Source organism: Lepisma saccharinum, chromosome 18, assembly GCF_977018435.1.
Source record: "Lepisma saccharinum chromosome 18, izLepSacc3.1, whole genome shotgun sequence".
NCBI lineage: Eukaryota > Metazoa > Arthropoda > Insecta > Zygentoma > Lepismatidae > Lepisma > Lepisma saccharinum.
Genome location: NC_139246.1, coordinates 53,620,386 through 53,636,350, shown reverse-complemented (window position 1 = coordinate 53,636,350; position 15,965 = coordinate 53,620,386). Strand labels below are relative to the sequence as shown.

The 15,965-nt window shown below is 36.3% G+C and overlaps 1 protein-coding gene across 1 annotated transcript; it reads left to right on the top strand.

Moving 5' to 3' along the window:
• Window positions 1–8,968: 8,968 nt before the first annotated feature.
• LOC146002257 (uncharacterized) lies at window positions 8,969–15,712 on the top strand. The gene is made up of 3 exons (XM_083139972.1): window positions 8,969–9,365; window positions 9,706–9,802; window positions 15,556–15,712. Exons 1-3 carry the CDS (start codon window positions 8,969–8,971, stop codon window positions 15,710–15,712), a joined length of 651 nt encoding a protein of 216 aa, XP_082996098.1.
• Window positions 15,713–15,965: the final 253 nt, after the last annotated feature.

Genomic DNA, 15,965 nt, shown 5'->3' with positions numbered 1-15,965 from the left:
TTACAGAAATCTTTTTTTTAAATCAAAGCTATTATTTTACAGGGTGGCTCAATAAGTCACTTAACACCCTCAGTACAAGGCCACTGCGGCATGGAATTTGAAATTGGCGATGACCAATCGTTATCTGGCCAAGGGGGAACCACATTGACGCCACCCACACGGTCGGCGGCCATCTTGATGTCCGCCATCTTGAATTCAACTTCAGAATTTTAAATGGGAAGGGGGTCGTGCGACATATCAAAATGGGCTAGAATTTCACGAGGAATGCAATGGTGAAGGTTTTTTTTAAGTATCTTTAACCAGTAAAAGGTTATGACTGAATTCTTGTACCAAATTGCTCCTTTTCGAGGTGTTAGAAAAATGCCTTAAAATTTGTTTAGCGCTTCGGTAATGCATCGAGATCAAAGTGACGTCTATGGAGAGACGTTCGCATGCCATTGCACATTATTTTAATCGGATACATCCATGAAGAGCTGTGCATTATGAATGGTTGTCGCGAACAATTTACAGTGTGACGCTTCCATTGAATTAAAAGTCCTTCACAGTGACAAGGCTAATGTTTATGTTCATAAGGAAGTTTATAAACAGAATATGTGACCCTTGTCATCTGATAACTAACTTTGGACAAAAACTGGTTCATAACGTTCCCATAAGTGTTCTGGTGTTCTTCCCTATTGAAAAAACTCTGTAAAAAGTACCTTCTTCCATAAGCAAGGATGAAAAAAACTGTTTATTTAACAAATCCAAGTAGCCCTAAGCATTTAAGGTTCCGTTGATGGAAAATTGACTAACCAATCGTGTTCCACACAGCACGCCACACCATTAACTTACCAGCACTAACCATTCAGCTTTGATCTGTCGAAAATGGGTTATCAGATAAAAATCATCGAATATTCTGACTCGGGAGACAAGAGCTCAGGGAATTTTCCAACGAGGCTCAAATTAAAAATAAAAATCAGTTCTGTAGTGGGATTTGCCTAAGTTAAAAATCCATGACGTGAAGTCTACTGGTCACAGTGAAATTGTCTTAAGAGAAATAGAGAATAATAAATAAATGAACGATGTACAATAAGAATTTGAGTGTGAAAGAGGGACAGAAAAAGGAAAGAAAAGGAGAGATGCTCGAGAGAGACAATAAATAAAATAATCAGGAGAGAGAGAGAGAGAGAGAGAGAGAGAGAGAGATGGAGATGTTAGATGTTTCTTTTTCTTAAATTCAGTAGCTGAAACTGCACTAAATTCTCTGTCGGTTGCTGTTCAAAATGCAGATGCCAATAGCGAAAAGTTTACAGTTCGCCATAATACAAGTAAATGCGTTTATCAATTTTGTTCAATGCCAAATCTGGATGATCTCTCTTCCATATCTAGCCGCTATAAAAATTTCAAACTTAAAGTTCTAAATTTACGGTAGTTGAAATGATAATTACAATATAGATAATTTTCATCTCTTCAACACATCTCTCCAAAACCACTCACTATACTATCAAGTTATTCTACCAAATTGTACTAAATAGGTTCAAAAATTATCTGCCCCTATCTGCTTGAACTACAAAAAATATAGTCTTACATAACAATGTAGGAATAATTTTTAAACAGACAATAGTACATTCATATTGTTGTCACCATTGAAAGCACTGAAATCAACCAATAATATAGTTCGTTGTAATTTTACATATTACTCTATCCTAAAAGGGCAAAGCTAAAGACAATGGCATGGAATGAAAACCTTGGTAGTACCAACCATAAAAGAAAGTGTGTAATACCAGTTTGTGTATTGATTTTCAAGCCGTTGGCCATCACTTGGAGGAAATGCAACTGTCATTTTTTTCGACGAAAAGTTACAGTTAATTATATATTTGTGTGGAATTGCCCGTTACACAGTCCCAATCATACATCATAAACTTGTACTGACGTTCTGACACAAGGAAAGTCAAATCAAGTATGTAAGAAACGGGGCACACTGAATGTACTATAATAATATTATTAAAATTTGTAATATGTTTGCTATCACCCTTCTAAAATATTGGAAAATCCTGCGTAGAGACATATTACTTTATTTTACATTAAGCATAATAGAGAATTCAAAACCAACATAGTTTCAACAAAGGAAGATCTACAGAATCAGCAATATTCAATTATTTAAAACACATGAGATAGATGTTGGATAATCAGGAGGATTTATAAAATTTGAACCTTAAGCTATCCTTTGTATTGGGCTCTACCGACATTATTATTATTATTATTATTATTATTATTATTATTATTATTATTATTATTACTAACAGTTTTGTTATCGTCGAACTTCGCTTCCACTAATTGCATGCTGTGTACTAATAGTTTTTGGTTTATAAATTCTCCATTTTTAAATATATTTATGCTACCATTTTTGTCGTATTTGTTGCATTTTCAACTTTTCTCTCTACACGTATTACATTTCGTATAAATTAATTGCTTTTATTATTTGTTTTCCTACCGTCTCTCGGCCTTATTTGCAGTTATTTTACGTATTCATATAGTTATCGCATGAAGGAGGAAAGCACTAACAGCCTGTGTGTATGTGTTCCCCAAGGTATGGGGAGAGTCATTAAGCGTAGGTAAATTCTGTTGAGTATAAAGCAAATGGACACTCACAAAGAAAACCCATAATGGAAAATTTTTAAAACCATAAAGCTGGTTATTTCCGATAAGAATGTGTTAAAAAATTACAAAGTACTTCTGCAGTCTCCTGCAATCAATGACAGCATCTGGTTGAGAGGGGTTGGCGTTTGTAGAGGTGGGGCTGGCCTCAACACTATAAGATATAATGGGCGTAGACAAATAAACTTTTGGGAGGTCCGCTGTAATTGATCCTATACTTACCAGAATCAAACACATAGGCAGATTTCTGGGAGAGTAAATAGACGGGAGTAGTAGAGGGGTTCACCTTTGTTTTATACCACAATCATTAAGGAACCATCGTTCCATAACGTAAAGAGGATCAAAATATTCCTCTATAAAACTAACATGGAAATTAATAACAAAACATTAATGCTATTGTAACTAAATAATAATAATAATAAAAATAATAAAATAGATGCCCATTACTTTTGGTATGGTCCTCGTATAATGCCGGTCTGTAACTCTGCTATCTTCTTGTAGACAGTGCTATGTTTCATTTGTTTCATTTGTTTCCGACTTATATAGTACCTACACACAGAATATCACTCAACAATTTTCACTAACAGAAGACATGTCTATATTATCGGCGGAATGTTACGCTATCTTTAAAGCGTTACAACTTGCCCTGCAGTTACGTCTCGATCACTCTTTAATTCTCACGGACGCATTGAGTGTACCCCGATGGCGCAGTGGTAGCGTCCTCGCCTTGTAATCAAGGGGTCCCGCGTTCGATACCCGCTGGAGGCACATAGTGGTTCGGATCTCACATTAAACTGTAGGTCCAATCCCGATTAGCCTTACTGTGCATAAAGTGGACTTAAAACACCAACTCAATCAATCAAAGCATTGAGAGTACTTCAAGCGCTATCACGAGCAGGCAGCATACAAGTTAACGGTATTTCGCTATGTTATTCTTCGTATCATGCTACAACTTCAACAACAAGGTCTGTCCGCAACCTTCACATATATCTGAGCACACAGTGATCTAAATAAATATCACGATCGAGTGGACGCAATGGTTAAACAGGCGAGAAAGAGAGAACACGTAACTCATTGCGCCTTCCGTACACTGACCTACTCCCACGGGTCAAAATCAAATTAGAAGAACAATGGGACGATTAAAGCACCCTACAAATCCAACATATCAAACCTATAAGCACAGACAAAGGTAATAGCCTATTACCTTTGTCTGTGCTATAAGTGGCATGCACAAGTCGGATACAAACGTCCTTGGTTTCAAAACACGTTACCCCGATGTAACTGCTAAAGAGATAGGTTTGGAAGTTAAGAAAGAGAAAAATAAATATATGCTTACAGGCCGAAACCAAGTGTTAGGTAATAATCAAAATCTAATTATTGATAACAACTCGTTTGAACCACTTTCCAAATCCAAATACTTAGGAGTATTAACAAGTGAAAAGTATATTAAAGAGAAAATAAAAAGTAGGCTTAATTCAGGAAATGCATGTTACTTCTCTCTTCATAAACTTTTATCTTCTCGTTTAATATCTAATAAACTAAAAGTTAAAATATACAAAACAGTAATTTTGCCTGTAGCATTATATGGATGTGAAACTTGGTCCCTTACATTGAAAGGGGAACATAAATTGATAGTATTTGAAAATAAGATCCTGAGAAAAATATTTGGACCTAAAAGGGATGAGGAGACAGGTGAGTGGAGAAGGTTACATAATTTAGAACTACATAATTTGTATTCATGTCTAGATTTTATTAAAATAATTAAATGAAGAAGACTTAGGTGGGCAGGCCATGTGGCACGAATGGGAGAGGAAAGAGGAGTTTACAGGATTCTTGTTGGGAAACCTGATGGTAAGAGACCTGTAGGAAGACCAAGACGAAGATGAAGGGACAACGTTGAGATAGACTTAAAGGAAATCGATAGGGATGGAAAAGAGTAATCAGATCTTGCTCAGGGTAGGGACAGATGGAAGGCCATAGCATTAATATAAAATATATAATATTACTTCATTGCAGTGAAATGATATGTCTCTATGTAAAAGTTTACGATTACGTAACTGGACCGTATGTCTCACTTCCATCTTGAATCGTGTTTAGCAGGCCAAGATCATTCAGAAAATGTTAAAACATTAACATAAACAAAATATTGTTACGTAGTGTAATTTTTGCAAACATGTGCCTTTCAAATAAGAGCTACGATATTTTTACCTAGCATCTACATGCTTTGGCGTAGCTACATATCGCTAGGTACTGGGCAAGATTAGAATGTGAGGCCCCAATCAGTTCTTTAAATTTGAAATCTCAATGTGAAATGATACAAGGTCTTCAGGGATATGTCAGAAAGTATTATCAAATTTAAATATTAATAGCAACTCTTAACTAGAATTTATAACCAGATGAAAACAGAACGTTGTAATATTATTGCCCACAAAAAATAGCCTTTTCCATCTATTTTTCTCTCTTCTGTTTATTACATTTCTTGTATAAGCCCCGTGGGAAGCGAGGCCCCGGGCGGTCGCCCACTTCCCCCACCCCTTGCTACGCCTATGCATGAGTACTTAATCCAATGTCAGTAGTATTGACGATGGAAATATTTAAGCATTTGGCCATTTCAAATATCAAGTTTTGTATCATTCGAAATGTTATCTCTTCCATTAATTTCAAAGAAATGTTAAACTATATGAACTACATAAACGCAAAACAATAACACGAAATCTGAAGTACGTCACATTTGAGAACGAATTCAAAGCAGACATGGTGTTTGAAACTATTTTTACAGTTGCTAAACAAAAATCTGTTTTTAAAATCCCAACCTTTACGCTCATTTTAATTCACCCACCTGCCGACAGATGGTGTAACTTACAGTTTACTTGAATCAGAGACGTGCAGTACTCTGCCACCTGTCGCAGCTTTAGAAGACCAGCTAATGATGTTAAAAGGAATGTCCGTAATACAGAATTGTTGATTCAAGTATACTTTGTGCACAAATTTGCTAATCGGGACTGGACCTACAGCTTAAAGTGGGATCCGAACCACTGTGCCTCCACCGGGTATCTCGGTACCCCTTGATCACAAGTCGATGACGTTACCACTAAGCCATCGGGGAGGCCTAGGAAGATCTGTAATGTATACTATACTGTCCAAAAGCCTCCATCTTATTTCAACTTCATTTACAAGCTATTTTATGATAGAGATGAATGAGTTAAAAAATATTTTGTAACATTTGCATGAATAGCAGGGCACGTTTTTTTGTGTGAGTGTACGTTAAGATGTTTCAAGAGATATTTTTTCGCATTTTAAAATAAAGTTAACGAGTTGCAGATTAACGAGGCTCTGGCGTCTGGTCTCATAGCCTATGTAACCTTCTGTGGTGCAGTGGCGGCGCCAGAATTAATCATCTAGGAATGCTGACGGGGTGTGGAATGAAATTTTAGGGTGTGCCATGTTGAAAACAAAGTAAAAGTTAAGAACACATGTAAGCTTTAGCCACTGCACCAAATACCAATCGCTTTTTAGTAGTATTGTTGCCTTGGCGACAACAACGACATGTACAGGGAAGTAAATGCGGCTTAGAAAAAGGGCTTAGAGAAAATGGCTTAGAAAAAACTGATTTGTTTTAATTTACAAAGCACGTTTGGTTAAACTCGTTTGGTAACTGTAAACAAAACAGTAGCATTTATAACATTTGGTAATTTTTGAACAAATTATTTATTAAATAACTATAAGCAAAATGCGGGCGATTACGAAGAGGCATTTTTTAAATAATACTGGTGAATAACGTAACCCTGCATTTTGGGGAAAAAGTTCGGATGATTTCAAACCAATAGGTTATTCTGAAAGTATTTTGAGAGCTCATCACGGAAATGACATCCACTTTTTCCCATCACGTCAGCATTTTTCAGAATTTCGCAATCACAAATTCTCATATTCGCCATTCCATTACACTTATTACAGAACACAACCAAGGGAAATTTCGGCTGTTGACAAGCCAATAGGTGACTCTGGAAGTATCTTGAATGGCGATCAGGCACATGACATCCATTTTCCCCCATCGCGTCAGGATTTTTCACAATCAAAATTCTCATATTCACCATTCCATTACACCTATCACAAAACGCAACAAGATAAATTTAAGCAAGGGAAATTTCGGCTGTTGACAAACCAATAGATGACTCTGGAAGTATCTTGAATGCCGATCACGCACATGACATCCATTTTCCCCATCACGTGAGGATTTTTCACAATCAAAAGTCTCGTATTCGCCATTCCATTACACCTATTACAGAACACAACAAGATACATTTAAGCAAGGGAAATATCGGCTGTTGACAAGCCAATAGGTGACTCTGGAAGTATTTTGAATGCTGATCACGCACATGACATCCATTTTCCCCCATCACGTGAGGATTTTTCACAATCAAAATTCTCATATTCACCATTCCATTACACCTATTACAGAACGCAACAAGATAAATTTAAGCAAGGGAAATTTCGGCTGTTTACAAACCAATAAGTGACTCTGGAAGTATCTTGAATGCTGATCACGCACATGGCATCCATTTTCCCCCCATCACGTCAGGATTTTTCACAATTTTACAATCAAAATTCTCATATTCGCCATTCCATTACACCTATTACAGAACACAACAAAATTACTTTAATCAAGTGTAATTTCGGCTGTTTACAAACCAATAGATGATTCTTGAAGTATTTTGAATGCTGATGACGTATATGAAAAACTTCTTCCCATCACGTCAAGATTTTTCCCTAGATCAATTTTTTCTCCACGTCATATTAAACCTACTACATTATATTAAATTTTATACGTTCTGTGGAAAAAAAATATTATGAGGGATTTCGAAAATAAAACTTACGTAATCAAAGTTTGCAATTTTTGTGTCAGTGTTTCTTGTGAAGATAGAAGGTAGATTAAATGCTTACTATTCTATGTGCATTTATAGTTCAACATTTGAGGATTTGTATTGGAGGAAACCAATATTTTATCAGCATCAAAACAGAGCCATCTATTGAGGAAATGATGGAACTACACATTTTATTGTGTAATTAAGGCAGTTAATATATTGCTCTTTTCCGAAAAAAAAAACTAAATGTGGTGGGTAAAAATTCATTTCATTTGTGGAATCAACTTACTGAAATTATTCAAAAACAACAATCATCTGCGAGTCATACAAACCCATGCAAGTCGGTGTAATTATTTGTTTGTAACCCATTTAAAGAAATGTTTGGTTGTCAGAAACATTTTTTTTATATTTCAAACTTTTTTCTCTCTGAAGAGTTAACAGTATTTTCGGCCGAAAATAGGTTTTGAAAGAGGGGTGTTCAAGGGAGAGTGAAAAAAAATAAGGGGTGTTCAAGCTCCTGTGTGTGGGGCTCGAGTTGTGTCCTGTCCATGCGCGTTTGTGATTGAATTTGTTTCATTCTCATCGTCGTGATTAACCAAAGTTGCAGAAAAGCATTGTAAAATAACCGAGTCAATATATCAAGCTAATAAGTTGCGTTATGCGATATTGGCATAAGTAAATTAAGAACTCGAAATTATTTTTTTCACCTGGCGAAAACCTATAATATCACCTTGCCTAGTCTTTGAATCATAACGAAGGTTGGCTGTATGTGATACAGTCCGGCTGCCTTAGTCGAAACCATGGACAGATGTGCGCATGCGTCAACTGGACTGGTTCAGTGTCAAAATAGGGATGACGGCAGAAATTACAGACTAAAAACGATGAACTTTTGTTTGAAGCCGTGCATAGTCCTGGGGATAGAAAAATGACCGAGATACACATTACAGCTTGTTAAGTTTTCATTTTTGTGAAGAAATTACTTGTTCTCACTTGTGGAGTGTAATATGTAGAGTTATATACTTCTTAGTAAATTTAAAAATTGCAATCTTGTGTGGTGCAATGGCTCACAATATTCAAAATAGTTGTTACAAGTAGAAATATGAAGGTATGCTCGCCATGATAGTATCCCCCTCTCTACGAAATGTTTGGCTTAAAGTTGACCCATATAAAAAGGCTTACGTTTCCGATCTGGTATCTGGAGGTCTGTGGCAGCAATTACATTTTTGGAAGGTAAGTGTTCCCAGGGGGTGCTCGTTGCTATGTGAAGTACGTATGCATTACGTCATCTGGGAGGATCGGGTTTGACGGTGCTCGTTGCTATGTGCAGTAAGTTTGGTGCGGGGTACATTTAGCTACTAGCACGTCGCAAAAATCGGAACAAGCAGGTTATTGATTTTGTCGCATTAGATATATTTTTATTGTATTATTTCTCTTGAAATGAGATTGTTTTGTTCATTCCACCTATAATCATGCCTAATTGTGCAGTAGCAAGCTGTGAGAATTATAACCATAAAACTAAAGGAAGTGATATAAAATATAGATTTCCAGCTGATAATCGTGTAAGTAAACAGTGGATTCGTGCTTGTGATCGAGAACATAATATTAATATTAAAAATGCGAGAGTGTGCAGTGCCCATTTTTGTAAAGAAGACTATGTGCGAGATCTAAGAGCAGAACTTCTGTGTTTGCCAACAAAGAAAGTACTGAAGCCAACTGCAGTGCCATCACTAAAATTACACCATATTACTTCAGTGCAAAATAATAGAGAATGTGGTGTAGCAAATTCTCCTGAACCTTCCTCTTCAAAACATGAATCATTTTTAGGATGTGCTGATAAAGACTGTGGAGATGTACGCTACGAAAGGTGTGAAATAAGGAAACGTTCCTTAAATAAGCTAAATACTATGTCGCCAAAGAAAAATAGACTTAGGTACAGAAACTGCTATCAATGTTTCGTTGTTGGAAAACACTATTCATCGCTTACAGAAGAACAACACACGCTTACATAAAGAAATTAATAAGTTAAAGATTAAGAACAAGCTCTTGCAACTTGCTTTAACCAAAAAAACGAAACAAGTTCAAAATCTTCAACATAACCTAACCAACAATGTAACAAGAAAACTCACGAATATCTTGGGGAAAGTGTTCAGTGACACTCAAAAACAATACTTAGTACACGGTAAAACGAAATCTCTATGGACTAAAGATGATATAAGCAAAGCGTTGACTCTTCGAGCCGTTTCAAAAAAATGTTACGTTTATTTGAGAAATACAGTTGGTATACCTTTACCTGGACTTTCTACGTTAAGAAGATGGGTGTCGAATTCATTTCGTTGCCGGCCAGGTATATTAGGTGATGTTTTGCAATTGATGAAATATGTGTGAACTCTCTCTAATTGTAAAACACATTACACTAATAATTTGTTTAAAAGTTTGTTTTATTTAAGTGCGTATTAATTATGTTCGGGTCTCTGAGTTCCATATTTTCGGAAATTTTACGTACAGGAGGATGAGGAAGTAGAGTGTAAGATTGGCATTTCGTGCTACAAAGTTTGTGTTGTAAATAAAACCCCAAACCTTGAAAACGCAAGTCCAGTTTGTAATTTCCATAAAATGTTAATTTTCGATATCAAAGTGAGGTTGTACAAGTTACCGTGCTGATAAGTTACAGTTGTGTGAAATCGTTTTGCGTATTAAAAGCTATAATACGTGTACGTGCAAGCGAAGAGCGAAAGTGTACAAATACGAATGCAACACCCTTAATTAGCCGAACCTACTCGAAACTGGATGCTAAGAACACCAACCTAATTTACCTAACCTACTAATTCAAGCGTACAGGAAGGGATTTACGAACACACAGAAAATTTAGCTCATTGATAATATTAAGCAAAGCCATAGCGAGATGCAAAGGACAACACGGTAAGCTCACGTATAGTCAGGAGAATGTTGCCACTATTACTGCATTTTTTGTTTTCAATTCCATATAATTTATATTCCTTTGCGGTGGACAAGCCAGGTAATGGTAAAAATCAAACAGTAATAATGCCTTTGAGGATAGGGCGTGAGATGTAGAAATTTCATGAAGTCCCTAACATGACAACGGCAATCTACTTCTGGCATACATACAGTCATATAGTACACATGTACCGAAATCTTGTCATGCGATTTTGTGTGTAATGAAGAGATTATCACCCTACAATCTAAACTTGGGCCAAATTACGAATTCAAAGGAAATAATTAATTCTTCAGAGAATAGTTTTTCTATTAACTCTGTCCATTTAATTGATAATCTTTAATTAGATTTAACTTGATGTTCACTGACATTAGGTTAATAATGTTGATAATTATATTTCTCCCTTGTACATGTGACATTTAGAACAGGTTAAGATAATATATCTGAAGCATAAATGAAAATATAGCAAATAAGTTACAATAAATCACAATGAAGGACTGTACAAAGGTTTGAATCGTTAAATAGTAAAATTTCATTTTTGGACTTTGTCTTGGATTTTCCTATTACATTTCCAAATACATTTTAGTCGTCTATAACCAGGAAAAACTATTCTATATGCCGAGCTCGTGGCACAAGTATATAGTTCGTCAACTACACCACAAAGAGCTTACTGTTTCAAAGAAAATTTTCCACGAAAGGAGAGTATGACATCCATTGTTTACACTGAGTAAAAAGGTACAAAATCATCCACATTATATTTGTGAAATATTAAATTGAACGAAGTCGTAAAACTTTATTAATGGGCATTATATGTATTTCATACAATGCTCAATATCGTGTACATAATGTTATAAAACCGGAATATACATTTTATTCAAGAAGTGTAATTTCCTTTACTGTCGTTAGAAGGCAATTACGTGACATTTTACTATCTTGTCTTCGCGATTAGCCCAAAGTGGCAGAAAAGCGGAGTGAAACAAATAAACAAAATAAATCTATGAAACGATCATTTCCTTTTTAACTCTTTCATTCATGCAATTCTTCTTTAGCATGTTAAAATTATAGTATACTATGATTATAGAATGAAGACATGGTAAAGGAGAACATGCGCAACTATCTTTGTAACACATCGATCAGAAAGTTTGAAAAGTATGGATTTTCACAATACGTTTGCGAGTTTTCAATTATGTTCAATTATGTGCCTCCCCGATGGCGCAATGGTAACGTCGTTGCCTTGTAATCAAGGAATCCCGGGTTCCGTACCCGGTGGAGGGACATAGTAGTTCGGATCCCACTTTAAACTGTAGATCCAGTCCCGATTAGCCTTTCTGTGCATAAAGTGGACTTGTTGAAACACCTACTCAATCAATCAGTCATGTTACTAATCATGAAAGGAATGCCTCAATACCATCCCGAAGTTTCGGTTATTAATAATTCCCCCTCCTCAAAGTAATAAAACACCTTCCCTCACTGAACCTCGCATAGAAATTATAGCGGCCGTTTGCTTCGACCAAGCCCCAAACGAACATAACCGAAGGGGCACCGAGCATAACCGATCCTCCCATAAGACGTCACGCGCTCGTGATTGATCGGCAATTTTCGGATGGCGCTACCTTATATATTAAGTTACCTTGAATTGTTCCGTGAAAATCGTTTGTTGTGGAAACATCAATGAAGTAAGTAGAGATATGTTTCAAATTATGGAAGGGTTCAGAATGAAAATAAAAGTAAGCAAATCTATATAAACGAAATATCACAGCGTAGTTTGGTGGGAGCTAGTTTTGTCTTCCCTGGTTGGACTGTATTTTTGTGTTTACTGAGAAATGTATGAAAACTGCGAGAATAACAGAATTGGTAAGTAAACCTGTAAAGAAAATAAAAGTGGTAAATTTAAGCTGCACTCACGCGAATGGAAATCAATTCCAAGACAAATTGATGTATTCATTTAAATGGAGAACTTATAGGTGAATATTACAAGATTAGGGCTGTAGTCGAGGATATTTGGTGGTATACGCCGACACCATGTGGTTAACCACGCTCGTTAGAGTATATCATATACTTTCGCTTCTTTTATACAAGTACCTACGTACACCCCCCACGCACACACATACATACACACACACACACACACAGACACACACACACACACACCTCCACACACACACACACACACACACACATATATATATATATATACACACATATAAATACCGAGCATAAATTATATTATCCTACACCTTTATTTAAAGATGGTGTGGATGATTAATGGTTAACGAAGCGAATTTGAGAACAATCAACAATGTTGTTCGAAAATGGAGTATGCTTTATCCTCCAGTACATTGTAAGAATTTTAGACATGATGCACTATTGCAATGATTCATAGATGGCGAGAATATTTATTGTCATTCATATTATATCTATTTTGGCAGAGGTTGTGGAGAGACAATTTTCAGAAGGGAATATTGCATTGCATTAAAAGTTTCAATAGTACTGTCAGCAGGAAAATAGGTTCCAATTCAAAGTCATTAAATTGATCTTCCTCATATTTTTCATGCATGCAATGAATTATGTAATGTTGACTTACTTGTTTCGATGGATTCGATCCTCTACATTCGGTTCTATAGTGAAAACTTTGTGTGTCCATTAGTGTGCTAAATATAATTGAAAGAGTGAACAAATTTAGTAGTAAAACAGAATATACATGGATTTTAATAAATCAAAATAAAACTTTCTAAATTCAATCCCCTGAGGATTTTAGAATTCCATAGTTGTCAGGATTCGAACTTAAGAAGTATTTCTAGCAATCATCTAGTATAAAATGCTCAAAATGAATAGTCGCTCTCAGGAAACATTAGTAGTTCTTCTCCAAATACCAGGTGGCTATAATTAAAGTGACGGTGTTCAGAGTGGTACAGCACGGGCTGTAATGAGAGTAGCAGTCTGAAACTTCGTAGATATGCTAATGAAGCAATGCGCTTGCGAATTATGAAAAGGAAATATAATAGTTCCAATTCTCGCCACCAGGGTAAAAAATGGCGCTGTACTTGTCTTCATATACTGACATAGTCCGCAATGTGTACACTCACCGGCAATAAAAAAGCAAAACCTAGATCCTGAAACACTCGTTTCCTTGCAAGGCGTTATGTGTGTTGCTTAACTCTACGGCGGTGGCAGAAGTTGCCATTGACAATTTGTTATTGAAAACAGCTTATCGCGGTAGAGTTAGGCAACACACATAAATATAATGTTTATGGAGACTTTTTTTCTTATATTATCGTGTACTTTCAACTGTCTCAGTTTGCGCTATTACTTATGATAAACCCTGTATATCATACTTATAGTGTTTCAGTTCAGTTCCGTTCAATTTTGTTTACATCCCCATAGGTATATAAAAAGTGTCCTTACGCAATTTATGTCGGCTGTGTTGTGTACTGCCATGTATTAGGCGTTTTCTCAGACTTAAGGCGTTTCACAAGTACTTTTCTATTTGATCCTAAAATTATGCAGGGTTTTTGATATATATAGGTCGCTTCGTCGTTTAATCCTGTTCGAGTGCTTGTTGAGATCTATATCGTTTTGTTCTATTTATAGACTCTTGAAAGGTCTAAGTTTGAATGATTCGTAAATGAATTTACAAAGTAGTAATTTACAGTTATTTAGAGATGTTATGCTTTACGACACTCTACAAGTACTGAAGTACTATAATTGTATGTGCAAAACCGAAATCCTTCAGGTCTTAGCAAAGTAAGAAAGTGACATGACTACTCCTGAAACATTGAAAACGATTGATTCACAGTATAGGATGTTAAGTCAGGCAAAAAGCATACGTTCCAAAGATTTTCTTCAATCTTCGTTGGACAATGCGAAGACATAGGTTTCAATTTTTCTTCGCATATAGTCCTATTAAATACACATACATAGCATTTAGATGATTGTGAACGTGTGATATACGGTGATATGTCAGGTGAACTTTAATGTAAGCGAAAGCATGTGTGCGCCACTAGTTAAAGATTTTCACATGTAGCTACAAAGAAAATCCAAAACATATTTTTCCACCTCAATGAAATATTATGTGAATTCAATAGAAATTGTACGAATATTCACAGCTGATTGTGAACGCGGGTACAGTGCCCTGAATCTAACCTTTACTAGTCAGAGAAATCATTTGGAAGTTGCAACAGTTTTAAGCCCGCTTGCAACGAAAGCATTTTCTTTAGCATTTTTCTTAACATTTATGCCATGACCAAAACGATTTTTGGAAGCATTTACATAGCATTTATGCTAGCAAATATGCTAAACAAAATGCTTTCGTCTTAAGCCGGCCTTAGAATGCACTGGACAAGTTAGGTCACAACTCACAATGTGCGCTACACTCAAGTTACCTCCTTCATTTCCCATACGCTATGCAATGAAGTAACAAACTTCAGTATTTGTTATTTCCATCCCAAGAGAAAAAGTACGTTGTAAGTATTTCAAGGTGGGTTGGCTCTTATCACTTTGGGTTTTCACGACTTCCTTACTGTTTTCATTTGCGTTTTTATTTTCTAAAAAAATCATGGGGCGTAGCTCCTTCAGTCCCTTCTGCGTACGCCAGTGCATGAAATGGCTCATATTCATTGTCAGTAAGTCCGACTTTTTCAATAAACGAAAATATATTTCGAGATGCGTTTTATATTTCGATCAGGACAGCACCAATGTGCTAAGAAAGTAAAGATCTCGCTATAAAAACGCAATCTGATACTTCTAGCCTCTTACACGCATGATACATAATGCATGAACATATTCGTACCAAGATAAGCCCACGGTTCGTATTTCAAACACTCCTAAACGCTCCCTCAAGCGAAAGTAAAATACACATCACCCGTCATGCAGAACAGGATGCATAGGGGGAGTGGTAGCTGCAAGAAGGGTTTGGAACCTGTTCATCGTGAACATTAAGTCGCTCAGGGAACCGTTGATAATGCAGAACCACCCATCGGATGGAAAGGAATAACTGATAGGTGACGTCTGCAGCAAAAGAAGAGCAAAAAAGTATTAGTAGATCGAGTTTAGAGATCAAGCTGTGCAAAGGAGAAGGCACGTAATCTGTTCCTTCCTTTCCAGTTTCTTCCTGACATTTGGAATGTCCTTGTCGGCAGAGGAGGTGTTGCAGATGTGCCCTGCTCTGACCTTGAAGGTCGGCCAGTCTCCACCTCTTCGTCGTCAGTCATCAGACTGGTACGCAAATTGTCGGAACGGTTTCCGTATTGCGAATAGTTGATGAAATAACGGGTGTCGTGAAGAGTTTGTGTAGGACGGAATGAGTCAAAGGTGGTTGGAAAAAAAAGAAGTGTTCATGAAAACTGCTTCTAATAAATATTGTAGGAGCCATTGAAGAGCTAACTATGGATTCGGGGCAAAATTATGATTGATGTTTTTCCATTGGAGTACCATGGTCAGTACAATTCCATGGCAAAATTCTTAATCTTCATTTTATTATAGTAAAATGTTGCTCTTTTATCTTCGCCCTTAAA